General features: G+C 38.9%; 1 protein-coding gene across 4 annotated transcripts in view; it reads right to left on the reverse strand.

Moving 5' to 3' along the window:
• Window positions 1-445: 445 nt before the first annotated feature.
• RBM33 (RNA binding motif protein 33) overlaps window positions 446-16686 on the reverse strand; it is a 95063-nt gene continuing 78822 nt past the window's right edge. For all 4 annotated transcript variants that reach the window (XM_042816462.1, XM_042816461.1, XM_042816463.1 and 1 more), the window contains 3 exons: window positions 15216-15404; window positions 7488-7576; window positions 446-7300 (listed from right to left, as the gene is read on the reverse strand). In XM_042816462.1, the coding sequence (XP_042672396.1) occupies window positions 7252-7300; window positions 7488-7576; window positions 15216-15404 (327 nt within the window). In that variant the 3' untranslated portion in view covers window positions 446-7251. The remainder of the gene's footprint in view (window positions 7301-7487; window positions 7577-15215; window positions 15405-16686) is intronic.

Consider the following 16686-nt stretch of genomic DNA (forward strand, 5'->3'; position numbering starts at 1 on the left):
TATTAGCCTCAAGATCCTTTCAATGATTCACAAAACCACAAGCCCAAATGCAGGACCATCAGCTGTTTCTTCATCTGGGACACATTTGCACAGCTCTGGAAGAACTCCATACTACAGCACTGGTGCAGAAGTGGGGGCAGGGGGATGCTGACACAGTAAAACAATATGGTATGTATAGCTTTTTCTGGCAATGTGGAAGTTCAGGTAGCTGAACTAGGAGGAGGTTTTTCACACAGAGGGTGGTGAGGCACTGGAACAGGTTGCCCAAGGAGGCTGTGGATGCCCCATCCCTGCAGGCATTCAAGGCCAGGCTGGATGTGGCTCTGGGCAGCCTGGTCTGCTGGTTGGCAACCCAGCACATAGCAGGGGGGTTGAAAGTGGATGAGCATCGTGCTCCTTTTCAACCCAGGCCATTCTATGACATCGAAAGACAACAAAGCAAACATGAAGAAGATAAAGTTTTATTCACATAGTGTTAGGTACAGTAAATATATTTGCACGTTGACACGTTAAACATGGAATTACAGGCAATAAGAACTTGCACGAGATCATTTTTGTGTTGCCACTTTTACATTCACTTAAATAAGTATGACAGAGATCTCTTATGCGAGTGGAGGGTTTGGTATAGCTCAGTTTTACATTCAAGAAATAAAGTGTGCAGATGATGCTGTAGAAAACATGAGGCGGATGAACCCCAGGTGGAGTCAGAATGATACAGTCGGCTGATGGATTTATATTCTGAACTGCTAATCAACAAACTGCCATCCAGATTAGAGCGACACGCTCTGATTCTCAATACACCTAAATGTACACAGCATTTCAGACTTTACAGGTTAGGAAGGATCACATTCAGTAATAGTAATAGGAGGTAGAATTGTGTCGGCAGAGCTTGTATTACTAAGTGACAATAAAAAAGTGCTATTACTATCACTGAATTCAAGAACAGAACTCCTGAAAAAGCAAAAAGGATGAAAGAGTTGTTAATCCTGTTTCTCCTGGCTTGCATAAATGCTAGAGCATGTATAAAAACTCTGCAATTCTCCAACATCAGTAAAACTGCAAAGCAAAATTGTTATTTGTCCAGAGCTGTGGGATGGGCAGCATCTCCTAAGGTCTGACACCTGCAAATGAGGCCTCAACTTTAGGTACTGTAAGCAAGCCTGCAAAGAAAAATACAGGCTGCTATGCTTCTGTGTGGAGATTTAGGCTTCAGGTATCAAAAGAGCCACTGGTGAGAAGAAAACAGAATACTGCAAATGACTGAGTGCTATGCAGTTGGATGGGAGAAGGTCTGGAGGGAGAGGGATGAATGTGGAGTCAGAAGAGCAAGAACATAACAAGGATACAAATAGCCTCACAGGAATGGAAAAATGGGGGCAAATGAGACGGAAATGAGGTACGGCGCAGGGCAGAGGAAAAGAGCACCTGAAGAGAAAAGAAGTTTGACTTATTCTAAGGGCACCTTGTATCAATAAAAATTATATTAGGTGACAGAGAAGATCAGCTGTGAATAAATTAGCATTAGCATCTCGTCTTTGGTGTATCTGTAAGTGAAAATGTGCATTAATTAGAAAATGAAGCAGTTGAAAAGTGTCAGTGCCTGGAAAAGAAATCCTGCAAAAAAAAACCTCCTTTTTATTATTATATGCATGGAAATAAAACTCTTAAGGTTCCAAAGTCAGCCTGGCAGACGCTAGGAAAAAACACAGGGCATGTTAAAAACCATCAGATGTATGCAGAGAAAATTCTGAGCCACGGAATGAATGTAACATTAATACAGCAACGCTCTGTTCAAATTGTGATCTTCCAAGTAACTACGCACAGCATTTGCAATACAGCTGCTTTGAACTGTGCACAGGTTCCTGTACACAAATAGTCTTAATCTGTAACACGGATTGAAATTATTCAGAGGGTTAAAAAAAATGGCTTAACCTGAGCGCTGTTACGTGAGAAAAGGAATGTAAACCTGTTGAAAACCTGTGTGCATACAAGGCCCATTTCCAGTTAGTCAGGAAAACGTGTCTGACCAAGAAGTGAGAAAGCCACACAGGCACCTAGAAGGCCCACTGAGATTAGGTTTCCCTTTGAGGTTTTGTTTAGTGCAACAGGGACCATACATTCCACCAAAGCAAGCACAGAAATAGAAAAAGGACACTGTGTTGTAGTTAAAAACCAGAAACTAAACAACAAAAATAAAAACCAACCCTAAAAAAGCAGCATTACAAAGAACAAAATGATCCTTCCCAACCGTATGATACCGGAAGATGGTATACGTAAGGATCCAATATGAATCAGGTTTTGTACACAAGGCCCTTTGCTCATGTAGATATAAATCAGCTTCATGTTAAAAAAAAAAAAAAGCGGGTTACAAAAAAAACCCTTACATAAAAATCCTTAGGATTTCATACTAATTAAAGACCAAATACTTCCAGTACTATGGTTATGAATGAAGTAGTATTTGAGGTAGCACTGAAACAAAAGCCCCGTTTACCCTAAATGACCCATTACCCTTTATAATACTGCTAACTTCCTGCAATCCATTCAGTATTTGTTTCCTTCACATTTTTTTCTCATCCAACACGCTGCTAAAAATCAAAAAGCACAAAAAATGATTTCAAAAAGGTTTGTCTGCATGAACAAAATCGTCTCTTGGACAGTGAGCACGCAAAGCCAGCTTTCTACCTTTGGGCATCACAAGCCAGGGAACAACCACGATAGCAGGGGAAGGACAGAACAGCACAATACTACAAACAAATGTAGGAAATCCCTCCAGTAAGTCAAACAGGCAAAACCAATACATGAAACCCCCAGCCTCCCTCCGCCCTCTCAGCCCAAGTATAAGGGCATCACACCACACACACATACACACACACAGTTACTTCATGCAACTACAGAAGTGCATACAGTAACTGCCCTATGTAAAGCTAACCAGGTGATATCCTACGTTTAAAAACTCTCTGCACCAAGTGAAAAGATTTTTCTCATGCCAAAGAGGTAGATTATGTAAGGAAAAAAAAACTATGAAGGACCTCAAGGTGCACATGTTCTCACCTAGTTTTGTTAAAAAAACAAACAAACAAGCCTCATCTAAGCCCTTACAGAGGAAGACCAAACACTGAAGAACTAAAATGCTTCCTCTTATTGACATCATAGTGGTTAGATGGCCTTTTTTGGGGGGGGGGGGGAGGAGGGGGGAGGGAAGAGGAGGAGAATATGAAGTGAATTCTTTGAATTAAATTGGGGACTAAATTCTGTATCTGAAGATACTCTGCACACAGGGTGCCAGTATTTACTCTTCTTACATCAACTCATAGAGGAGCTTTCTTGGGGGCTGAGAACCATCACCCTGTCTACATTTACTCTCCATCACTACTTGGAGAAAAACCATCAGCGTGGCAGTTTCTGTTAGCTGTGAAGATGCTACAGATCTGTCCTCCTCCCACCTAGCAGCAATTACACCCAGCTCTTCAAACACTCCAGTTGGTTTCACCATACAGTATGTGCCACAATCAGCTGCTAACATTGTGATGAAAACAAGTGTTACACGACCAACTTGAATTATGTGTAAAACAAGAACAGCCCAAACTTTGAGAACAGAATTACAAGGCAGACCTGTCTGTACTGGTACAGCAGAACCAAACAAACCTAGAAGCCCAGGCCTCAGTCTGACAGTGTATTCTATTTATTCTATTTCCCCTTAACAGATAGAGCTGTTTTTTAAACCCTTTTTTTTTTTTTTTTTTTTTAAATGTATAACATTCTACTAAAATACCACAACATATGGCCAATCTTTTAGGCCAATTCTAAGCAGAATATGATTAGCCATGAAGTGAATTATTCGCCAGTGCTACAGTGTGACAGACGAAAACAAAGCAATAAAAAAAGAGTTGGCTCCATATAAGACCTACTGGAGTCGCCTACTAAAATCAATATAGAACTACTCTAATAAGAATGGTGGACAAATAATACACAGATCAGGGTATACGTATTGACTTACTAGCATCTTTATAAAAATTTGAAGATATACACGAAAACACATCAACATTTATGGAACCATATCCATTAAACTTAGATAAGACAACACAAAAATCTAACATAGCTAAGATGTGGTTGACTGTAAGCACTTCGAGTAACATTTTAATTCCAAAAGTTCAATATTTACATACTACATTAAACGCTTTGTTTGCATTTTGCATTGTATTTTGAATGCATGATCAAGAAAGAACAAGATAATGGTTGCAACAGATCTTCCAAGAAAGTTAACTTAAGATGTTCAGATTTAACTATGTGCTGAAAGAGAACATGGAAATAACACGTTCATCTAGCTTTACCTTTCCTCGGTGGTTTTTTGGGAGGAGACACAACAGAAAGAACTAGAAGAGATGCATCGTTCAAACTGCTCACTTGCCAACAGATCAGTGTTAAGGAAGGATTTGAGAACTAACAAAACACAAACATTTTAACAAGAGACTCGCCTAATCGCTACTTTTGCTACTGAGTTTAAGATACTGGAAAGAAGTGGAGACAATAAGGGTGAGCGTGTGTATGTATGTGTATAATAAAATACATATAGACATACATACATGATGTTTACATATAGTTCTGATACTCAGCCACTGCAGTGAGCAGTTAAAATCACCAGCAATCTGCCCGCACTGTCTATGCACAGGCAATAACTGCAACCACCTTTAAAGACAGCCCACCTCGTCATTAAACAAGCATTGTTAGCATCGCCTCCTACGTTTAAATAGATCTGAGGCAATTCAAGTCTTTGTTCCAAAGCCACCCATTTTTGTAATTGTTTAAAAACATTAAAAAAAAAAAACAAACCTCAACTGAATAAAAATTCGTAACACTTGTTTGGGTTGGCTGAACCTCAGCCTCTCTGGGATCGATTCAAAACCCAAAGCAGGAGCAAACTTTACAAAGTTCTACGAACTTCTTTGACTTTTGAATCAAACCCATACCCTTCAGCTCCAAGAAACCCTCTAACTCCAACAACATTTGCTTATGACAGAACAGCTGATCAACTGCAGATGTTCCTACTGCTGAACTCAGCTGCTGGCCTGTCTGGCATTTGCACCTAACACAGATTTCCAGACACACGCTGTTAATGCTCCATTCCTAGATGTCTTTCCGTGCTCCTCAGTACAGAGAAGTTGCTGTCTTAACAGTGGGGTGAATAACTGTTTAATGACTCGTTTTAAATATAAACATTTATTTAAAAACAAAAATAAAAATTACATAACCTGAGGAAGTAGCACAAAGGTCCCAGCGCTCATGGGAGTGAGGAACTAAAGAGCACTTAGCAGGGCTGGTCACTGCAATCACCTGGCATTGGTCTTCAGTTGGCTTCCACCGCCTGCTTCCTACCTGTGACTCTGTCCTGGGCTTAGGTCTAACTGAAGCACTAACAGCACTGTATGCAGAGTAACTGTGCTGAACGTTAAGTGTTATGCAAGAGGGGAACTGCACAAACAGGTACAAAATTAGCTTCTGTATGAATATTGTTCTGATGTTGTTGTGCCTCGTCACTGCGTTGTAACTGGGCTAACAGTATTCTTCACATTTTTTCACCAGTGCAATTAAAAGCACCACATTACTCTGTTACTTCAGTGAACAAAAAGCAGTTCTTACCTAGAGGACTAGGTGATATTTATTACTCAATCATTAATTTTAGCAACTTTTACTCAATTCAAAGTTTGGATCAAAACTGTAAGAAAGCCAATTAGGTCTTAGTGACTTTGGTTACCATTTGATCTTAAGAAATATGTATCTATGCTACTATAAACTTGCTTAGTTCATCCTTCTCCTGTTTTGGACCCCATTCACAGTCGTTTAATTACATACCAATGGTGCTCTTCTGTGGTCGTTCAGATGACAAAAAAAAATAAAAAACCAAAACAACAAAACTTTGTAGGCTTAAGTCCCCCCATTCAATAGTAGGTGGAATGCTCAAGAGTATTCCTAAAATAAAGGGTGAAGCAAAAGCTCACAGTCTAAAAACTATGGAAATGTTCATTAAAAACTGCAATCCAATATAAAGATGACATTTTAAGAAGTTTATTCAGAAGTAACTGAAAAAAAACGGTTCCTTTGGCAATACCATCTAAATGGTTCTAACCAAAAGGAAACATGGGTTTTGCTTTGAATAAAATATAAGCTCCTTAACGTTTGCACGTACTGTTGTGAACTGCCACGTTCACCAGCAGATTCACAATGTCCTTACAGTCTCGTATGCATTGGGAACAACACATCAAACCAAATCCTTTCAGTTAACGGGTTTCTTATGGTTCAGCATTAGTCACAAAGTAAATCTCAAGAGGAAAAAAAAAAAAACTAATCCAAATAAAGCATAAGGCAATTACAAAACACTAGCCGAAAAGAACTATTAGGAATACACCACTCTTCCTGTATAACTTTTTGGGTTTTTTTAGGTGAGCCACTAAATATTTCTTTTTTCCTTGTAGCTGGCAACATCATTAAAAACAATTTAGTTACAACTTGGAGTTAACTACCCCAGGATGCTACTGAATGGCAAAGATCCTTGTTTTTAAAAACCAAGGGAAAATACAGCAATGTTATTTCCTACACAGTGTTTTATGGAATAAGCGGAGTTGGAAGGAGAAAATGGGAAGTCTGTATTGGAATAGAAAATGCAGAGACAGACTTAACATATTTACAAAGATAGAAACTACAGTTTTCCAGTGTCACCTCCAAAGTTTCTCAGCATACTTCTATTCAATGAAGTAGACCACGTTTAAACCTATGCAAGAATACCTTCTATGCTCTTGGATATACAACGTAATTAATGTGTTTTGTTTAGAAAAGTGAGCTCTCATTCAAATACCTCACACTGAAGATAAGAGCAACCATTATCAAATATTCTTTGCTATGAAGAAAGTTTGTACATCTTTCGGTGTAAACGTTCTATCTCAAAGTCACTGTGGTCACAAAGTAGTATCTTGAAGAACAGTGTCTACCTGCACTGTAGCTTTTTGAGGAAAAAAACAAAACAAGACTGTAGCTCCATGTGGTTACAACAGAATCTGAAGAAACCGAACAGAAATTCCACCTCTGTAGATCCTCTCAAGTTCAGCTCTTCTCGAGGACACCTTGCTGCTCTCTGTAGTTCAACATGGCATTTAAAAGACTAAGCTGAAAGGTTTCAGAACCTGATAGTTTTGTCACTGTGTCCCGTGTCGCTCCACTGTATGTTTCTGGTAGTGTAAGTAATTCTCTCAGCAGACATCACTCAACTATCAGTGCCACGTTTATGTGGGACAGATCTATCATGTGCCTGTTAAAAGAAATTTAGATCTGGTAATCAAGCTTATTCTAGGCATAGAGATCAGACAAGAAGGTTCTACAACGGTCAGTAACAAGCAGATGCTTGAATGGATTAAGAGAAACATTGATCAGATGCAACAAATGTCACCTTTTGAAGGGAGTGAGCAAACCAAAGCCAGCTGTGCTTAATTACTTACCTGTGGAATTTCTGTTGAAATGCTAAAGCGTGTGCTGGCTCCTTAAATTTTGCTATGGCTTTCCGTTGTTGAGGAAGCATCTGTAAACTCTGTAAGAAAAAAAATCAAAATCTGTTTTTAATGAGCACTAAGAATTTCACTTAAAAAAACACCTTGTATGGAACCCACTGAAATTGTCACTCTTCTTTTCTTAGAACCTCTTATTGCTGTCCATGAAATGGAAACAGACCTCTGAGATTCAGTCAGGACCCAGGTGAAGCTGTTTGAGCTTTGTCATGAATTAAGCCACTGTGCCAAATGGAAAATTCAATCACTTGTTTAGCAAGGACCACAACTCTTCGATCCGATCCACACTGATGAACCAAACCCCGCAGCCAAACTTTCCTCAACTGAATGAGAAGCATTAAACTGAGCAGAGCTTAACTTCACACCTAAGCACCCGGATTCATTCACTTGATCTGCTTTATTGGATCGAAACAGGAAAAAAAATGGTAGGAAAAAGTCACAGTTTTTCATCTCTGGATTGTATATCCTCACACTATTTCAATACAAATAGGTAGAGCTTTTGACAGACACTAATAACCTTGTGATGAGATGGCTTAGGGCACCAATTTCAACTCCTCCCAGTAGTGAGGAACCATACCACACACAGCTACCTGAAAAAGTTCCTAAGATGCATGCCTCCCATACTGCGAAAGCAGCATTTTCCAACACAAAACAGATGTGGTATTGAGGCCTCCAAAACTACAGCAAGCCTCAGCCTAGAAGCAGAACTCACGTTCACGCTTCCTACCACAGCAGGAAATGCAAAGGTGTCTCCAGAGAGTCCTGTGGTCTTTGTAATAATACAAACATAGAATCTCCTGAGTTTCTATGGAAGATAGCCATACAAAAGTAACAAATACCTTAATACCTTTACATAAAGGGATGTTCCTTGGGAAACCATAATCAACCCCACTCTGATACATTCATCAAGAGTGCCACACTTTGAGAAGTCTTTGTGAAATGATTTTTAATCCAACCAATGTGTTTCCTATTCATTCAATCTAATGCAGCTTTTTAAAGCCAGATGTCAAATGCCAGGATGAAATGTGCTACTAAGATTGCCTACTTACAATCTTTTTGAACATGTAAGACTCGAGTTGATAGCATGCTCATTTAGCAAAAGCTGTGGCATCCAATGGTCGTATTTCTCTATTTTCAGGTCAGGCAATGCAGCTTTAGGCTCTTTCTGCAACTTAATCTATCCGTAGATTTTGAAGTCATTAACTTTGGCAGTTCTTGCATCACCTTGTAATTAAAAGGAAACTCCCCCACAAAATCATAGAAGTTTAATACTTCCATCTTTCCTACAGTTTTGAAGTGAAAGCAGAGGAAAAGTCAAGGAAATTATCTGCTTCAAATTTGAAATGATTGAGAAAAGAGTGAGAAAGAAAACCTGAAAGAAATCAGGCCTCATAGACTAAACAATCAAGTAAAAAGGCAATGTTCTTTATTTGCTAGACTTATTGATAGCAAAAACAAAATGTCATCATATTTTTTTCTCAGATATATGATTCAGCAAATCTGTAAGGTTCAGGTGGTTAATTTTCACTGCATGCCTTTTGGAAAGCTTGCTACAAGAGAAAAGGTGCAGCTAAGTCACTGCAGTTTGTTGGTTGAAGCTAGCAGGAATAGAATTCATCTTTAAAAAATACTAAACAGATCTGATTTTTAATCAGGAAGCTCATTACAAAGCTAAGTACATTTTTACCAACGTGAATACTGTCAAGCTCAACAAAGCATCTAAAAAGGAACTTGGAAAACTCAGTTCTCATATGAGTTATTTGCTGGAGTGGATGAAGGAAGCATTCAAGTTTGTATTTTCCTCTTTACAGATGTCCCTTATAATCTACAGAGCTGTAGTTAATATACATTCTCTTCATATCACTTATCAGGCTAGAATGCTAAGTTTTAAAAAATGTTTTCAGATGATTTTTCAATGGAAGCAGCAACCATTTCATTACAAATTCCCCCTTCATTCAGTTCCCCTGACAGTATTTTATATTTCAAAGCCCCAGTGTAAACTCCAACAATCATGATTTTCCCACATTCACCTGATTAATGCATCCAGATGCAAACCACCTCAGTGGCACAGATGGGCGCGCGTCCTCCAATTGGAAGAGCTGTCCAAAAAAATCTACTTTCATAAACAGCTACATCTAAATTACCAGATCCAAATAGCAAACAGCTTTCATAAATATACTCAGCCTTCAAGAGACTCAAATTATAGTAGAGAAAATGGTGCAGAATAACTTCGTGTTTGTCTTGTTAAGGTATTAAAAAAAATTTTCATCTTGTTTTAGCAAGGAAGAAATTAGACAATTACTAAGCTAATTTACTTGGACTCTATGAACACCATAGCTTGCAATACCAGCACAATACCTTTGCTGACAACGTTTAATATCTCAACACGGGACACGATCAACATCGTGTTTTCAAACAAATTATTACCTATCTTACCTTGCATTCATACCTGCTCACAGAAGTCTCTTGAGAAGGTCTGCTGTCATTTTGACACAACATAGACTCCCTTACGTTGCAGCTTAAAGCCTGAACTTTACGCTTACATGGTTAAAGGAACAACAGTGCTGATTGTCAGGCACAGAACAAGTCAGTACAATTTTGCTGGAGTGTGTAGGTCCTGACCTGCTGCTATCCTGAGCCTGAACAGATGGGCTATCGGCCGGGAATACAAACAAGTGTTCCACTTCAGTGGCAACCTGAAATAAAATAGCTGCATATTCATCTTAGTGGATGATGTCTGTCTCCTTGAATTCTGGATGATACCTAGCTTAGATCTTGCACTTAAGTGATGCTAACAGCAATATTCTGATGAAACTGATTTAGTCTGTTACCTGCAGAATTTTATACCTCAAAGGTGGGTTTTTTTCAAGGCATTACCTTTATAGACTTACTCTGTAAGTTTTTCCGAGATGCTAGGAAAACACATACAAAATTAATTAATTCTGAATATCTTAATCAAACTACCTTATTAGTTTAAAAGCCAGTTTTTTGTCACCCTTCTGAAATAATTTGGCAGCCATTCCTTGCAGTGATCAAGTCAGTATTTCCAGCATTCATATCTTCAGGATAGCCTGACTGCTCACACATTCATTACAAGGTCATCTTGAAATAACCTCCTGGAAAGCTGTTCGCCACACAGACCACCCACTGTATTGTAGCCAGATTACTTGTAAAGAAAGCTCTAGAAGTTTCCAAAATTCCTGGTACTCCTGTGTAAGATATTTCATTAACTAACTTGTATAAGTATTTATTATTTGTAAATACATTAAGTATAATCTTAGCCATTGTGGAGCAAGTATGAAAACAGATGCTCATCTGTTTTCAGTCTGATTGTTGCTTCCCACAAAGTACCTAATTTATATTTCCAGCAGAATATTGCATATCACAAGAGATTTAAATGTTCATGATTTCTTTTCATAATGCTCATCTAATTCTGGAGAAGATTTTACAGCAACTTGAAGAGAATTATGTATGATTCTATAGATAACTAAATCAACTAATCTAAGATTTGTACATTTTTAACTATAGATCTTGTTTGCTTTTGAAGCTAAAATGACCTTCAGTTGAAATTACTCCACGTTCAGAGAAGAGTTTTTCTATTTAATAGCTAATTTCATGAACAGAAACGACATGATTTTAAAGGAAGTGGTTAAATCTAATTTTTGGGCTATCAGCCTCAATGGCTGCTCAACGATCTGCCTAAAGCATTAAACTGTGGACGTTCCTCCTACAAATTTCCATAGGAGCAGCCTTGAAGTGAAAGAGCTGCAATGGCAGCAGGCTGGAGAAACCACTGTCAATGTAAGGGCAGAAAAACACAAATCATAATAAAAAATAATTCTCCAGCAGCTGACAGCTAGTGGGAACCACAAAATTTTTTCATCCCAAAGAAAATATTTCTACTTGACAATACTTAATACAGGCAACATTTGCAAAGTTCTACATTGCTCAGACAAGGTTCTATACATCATTTGAACCAATGATGCCAACTGGTCCTACTGCAAGTCCCTGCAAAAATATCATTCATTTGGAAGAAGTGCCAGCTGTCCAACAGCATGACATTCCCAAAAATGTCTCAAGTAGGCTGCAGTGGGCTAAGGATCTAGGACCATTAAACAGGTCTTCATATGCTCCTACTGACATATTTTCAAATATCTAGCACTAAAATAAAGCTCTCCCTTATGTTCTCCCTTACAACGTTAAAGCATGAGTCTGTATTTCCCAGTGTACATCATGCTTCCCTTGGTCTGAATTCAGTATTATTTCATTAACTGCTGATTTTGCAGTGTGCCAAAGGTCAGTCAGGGAAAGCTGGGGAAGGGCCAGCCACACACCACTGCCTTTGGAGAGGCACTGCTTCTACCAAGAGTTACTTCTCTGCCCATATAATGCAGGGACACTGAAATTTCCTCAACAGGAGATTTCAGATTTGTCACATTGCACTCCACAACAACCTCTTTCTACGAGCAGTTCCTAAAACGAAGTATCACAATCCTTCCAACCATCACAGCTCTGAAAAAAACAACTTAATTCACATTTTCTCTTTAAGTTGACTCAGTCAGACATAAGAGAATGAAAACCCCTGCCCGGATCCACTCAGGTGTAAAGGATTGACAATGCAATAACTACTAGGGGATTTCAAATGACTTGTTAGTTTACAGATTAGGGCATCCAGATCTACTATGTGGCTCTTACTGCAGACCAGCCTGAGATCAAGGTGAGATCAGAGGCATTCTATGTATTTTCTCATTTGGCTCTGGTGTAGTAAAAGAGAAATTACATCCTGACACAGTCTCAGTGTTAAAAAAGTAAAACGCGTAGGGCCAGGAAGGAGTATTTTATGAAAAAGATTTTGGAAGCACACAGCTCATATTGATCTTGATTATCTCCTTTTTCTGTTTCTTTAGACACTGTCACTGGAAGATACAGATCTTGAGTAGGATGGAAAATGAAATAGTTGCAAACAGCCAGAATTTCATGAACACTCAATGCTTTTGATTGAGAGCTTGCTTACAGCTTTTTTAAAAACACGTTAAAATTTAGCAACTCTAAAGAATCAGAAGCACTGACATGATCTACAACTAAACTGTTAGCAGTTACTCAAGAATGAACATTATAAAATGACCATTTCATCTACAGATATTCCTTCAGACCTACACACTGGTCTCAAATTCCTCCTTTGCACACGTTTTATTCTTAAACCTATTCTTTTCCAGTATTCAGAAAAATAGTATTCAAACAAGCTGTATGATAACAGCAGCACAATAATCTCACAATAACGAGATGAGCAACAGGGATGATCTATGGTCAAGATGAAGACGAGCTTCTCTACACACTGCTCTACAGCTGAACTGGACAGGCTCATTGTGGTGTTGCTCTTTTCTCCCCCAGCCCAAGGACACGGCAGGACTGACCATGCCTTCTTCCACAGTCAATGGAGACTCAGCAGCAACAGCTGAAAATGTATTTTTGTCTTTTTTTTTTTTTTTTTTTACAGGCATGAAGAACAAACAGGTCACCAGAGCAGTGCTGTGCACCCCATGAGCTGTGTCACATGGAGAAGAACCCTGCTGATGCTGGAAGAGCACTCATGTTCTGGGCGCACTCATCTACATGTGCTTGTCATTTCCATTACTAAGCCTTTTACCCTTAAAGATAAAATTAGCTCTGCATACAGCATTGGTGCAGACACCTGTCTTTCCTCTAACTGAGCGCTAGGTAGCACTATCACTCTAAGAAAGCAAAGAAGCACATGAACAAGGAAAATGTTTTCCCTTTCTGTGACCAGAAAAGCAATAACTACATACATTATCAGAGTAAAACACATAGTTGTAAAAGCATTCAAAATGCAACTACAATCACAGCATTCTAATCACCTCTGATACATAACAGCAGCTCCCCACTCCACTACTAATTGCTCTTAAGACATCAAAATTTATGATCCTCATAAAGCAATACTGGGAATTTGCACTGATACTTCATGCTTGGAAGCATCTGATGAAAGAAAATTTAAGACAATCATGGAACAACTGCACAGGATGATTACTTTAGTGTCTAAAGAAGAATAAGGATGCAGAAAGGGACCACTTCTCCCCTGTATACCTCACTATCCACACTTGTAAAATAAGTCTCAAAAAAGTTGAAAAATTTCTGGACTTCTCAAAGTCTGACTTGAAATGCAGAATTATCAGCCTCCAGAATCATTAGCTAATTCAGCCACCTCTTTCAAGTACTACTTCTATATACACAGTGAGGTGAAAGTTGATGATTTAGAACTTACCAAAGGTACAGCTGACACGACTGCAAGAACACAAGTTCTGTTACAGAAACACATATATCAGATCCCACTGGGAAATTACTTAATTTATTTCCCATAAACATATCCTCCTAAACTGGTCTGTGACACTGCATTTAGAAACCACCATTTGCAGTCTGCTAAAAAAATATAGCAAGTACTGAAAACATTTCTCAGTACATCTCAACTGCTTCTCTCAATTCTGAATGCTTCCTAGCAGGATTTCTATTAATCTCCTTCTAATATTCTCATGCAAGATTTAGCAAGTAAACACTGACTAAACGTGTTTTGGAACTGTATGAATAATTTCCTCGAGTACTTCAGAACATGAAGGGACAAAGTACTTTGTGAGAGTACTTTTGCCTTCACAAACAAATTAAACCTCTCTGAATTGACGACATAAATAATTCAGCTTTATTCCATTTACTAAATTGGGAAAAAGTGAGACAGAGCGTACATCTCTAGGAAAGCACTGTGTTCTACAGCAGAGAGATAATCTTATTCATAAACAAGTCTCTGAGCAACTGAATAGTTTCAATTAATGCATTGCATTTGTCTGAAAATGTTGATCCTGTCAAAGCAAGCACCCAAAATGGAAAAATTTGAGTTAAAAAAAAACATTGTAATCGTCTGTATGTTTCATTATCCACTGAGTGATATTTTTGAATGTATCAAAAAGGCAGAAATGGCCTCATAAGCCCTTCAGTGCTTTGAAAGCCTCATGGTCTTGCTTAAAGTCAGTTTTACTGACGTGATACTTCAGGAACCTTTGCAGAAGATACACCTTCATACATATGTCATAACCTTGCTCACAAACCCCTCCCCCTTCAAGGGAAATCTTCCAAAAAATAAATACAGAAAATCCTTCGAACCAGAATGTGTTTTCATTTGAAAAAGCAGATAGTGCTACATGGTGTAACACCCGAAATGAGTAGCCTTCATTAAATACTGTTACCCTAGGACTGCAACAAGACGAATCATAGAGTGTAGGTGCAAGCCAACAATAACAACAGCAACAGAATATTTGTTCTTACATAATTTGGCTTTAACAAAACCCCACAAAATGGATGTGCTCATGTTATATATAGAAACAATGGAGGCAGTACAACAACTCCAAAATGAAGGAGAATCTTTTGCAGCAGGAGTGTGACGGTTAGCAAAATTCTACTGTACCTCCTCAGCTGCAATATAATCATGTGCTTGTCTTTGCTATCAGGTGTTGTGTGTGTGTGTGTGTGTGTGGAGGGGGGGTGCCTTCAAACACGAATTACCAATAAACACACATTGTATTTAGTGTCAGGGAATTAATTGAGCTTTCCAGAATGAAAGACTTTTGGCACAAAAATTATAAACCAAGGTTGACCTACCTGAATGGGTCCCACTGACATCAGCAGGTTTTTCAGTTGGACATCAGTAGTTGATGAAGAAAGCCCTTCAACTGACACAATACAGGGCTGAGGTTTGCACTCCACCACTCGCAGGTTCTGTTTATTTGGCATCAAGCGTCCTCGGCCCATCTGGCCTGCTACTCCTCTGCCTCTCCCATGCATAATGACCTGCCAACAACAAAAGTAACGGCATTTTGATTTACTTACCCAGTGTTTCTGTTAACTACGGTTGACAGACGATGTGAAAGTTAGCAATTTACTTAAAAACTTGATTCATGTACACGTCGACTTAAAACAGCTTGTTGCTGTTAGCTTATTTGAAAGGTCACATATTAACACATCCATCCATGCCTTATACAAACCTAATTTAGAGGGACAGAGAGTTAGAGATACTAAGGCTGAAAGCCTCAGCTTTAGCATAATTAGCCAGACAGTAAGAGTCCCACACCAAAATACATATGCTGTACATCAGTAAGATTTAAGGATTGCTCCCACATTTTGCGTCTAGTCAACAAAAACAGCAATAATTCTTCCTTTTCTCATCTCAGTCCAAAGATAAATTTCACGTACACACGAGACCAGCAAACTGCCCCAAGAGCTTCCAGTCTCTATTATACCAACCATTAGTCTGTTATCAGGATGGAGTACCTGTGTATAGCGAACAACTTTTTTTTTAAAGCTCCTTTTTCCCCCAAATCCCATAGGATCTGGAACTACAGTATTTGCCAGAGCAGGAAACATGCGACCATTCTTGTAAATTCAAGGTTGAATGGTTAGAGGGAGAAAAATTAACAAAGAAACAGTAACAAACATTCAACAATTAACACGTAACATTGAGTTAACACTCAACACTTTCTCTTTTGGAGCAGGATTCATGCTTGGAAAGCCTATCAAAGGTCAACAACTCTTCCTCTCTGCATCAGCAAGGAAATCTGATCCTTACACGAAGCAGGAAGGTTATGGTTTACAGTTCGACACCAACAAATAGAAGCCCAAATCACTGTTATTTTCAGGGAGCATCTCAGCTTGAAAACGAACAGAAAGTACACACCAGTGCAGCATGAATGATCTGCCTGCCTCCTCCCAGTGAGTGATGAGTGTGAAAACCTCGTTATGAGCTCACCAACTATTTTGAGCAACACCACCTTTGAGAATCAACCAAAGAGCATCCTGAAACCATTGTTGCGTACCCTAGTGAATAAGAGCTTAAGCACTTCAGAATAACTCTTGTTTTTTAAGTCAGAAAGCACGTTGGATACCGTTCCTATAGTAGCTATCATGAGACACACGCCTTTCCCATGGGGACTACTGTGCTGGCCAGAAAGCCATCAGACAAAACAACTTGCAGGCATCACCAGTCTGTGCTGGATACAAACGGGCCTCTGTAGATTAAATGCTTTATATGCAATTATGCATCTCCTGGGTCATGCAGCCCTGTGCTAGTAATTGA

This window comes from Centrocercus urophasianus, unplaced genomic scaffold (genome assembly GCF_019232065.1).
Source record: "Centrocercus urophasianus isolate 14NV4802_14NV808 unplaced genomic scaffold, USGS_Curo_1.0 seq_16, whole genome shotgun sequence".
Taxonomy (NCBI): Eukaryota; Metazoa; Chordata; class Aves; order Galliformes; family Phasianidae; genus Centrocercus; species Centrocercus urophasianus.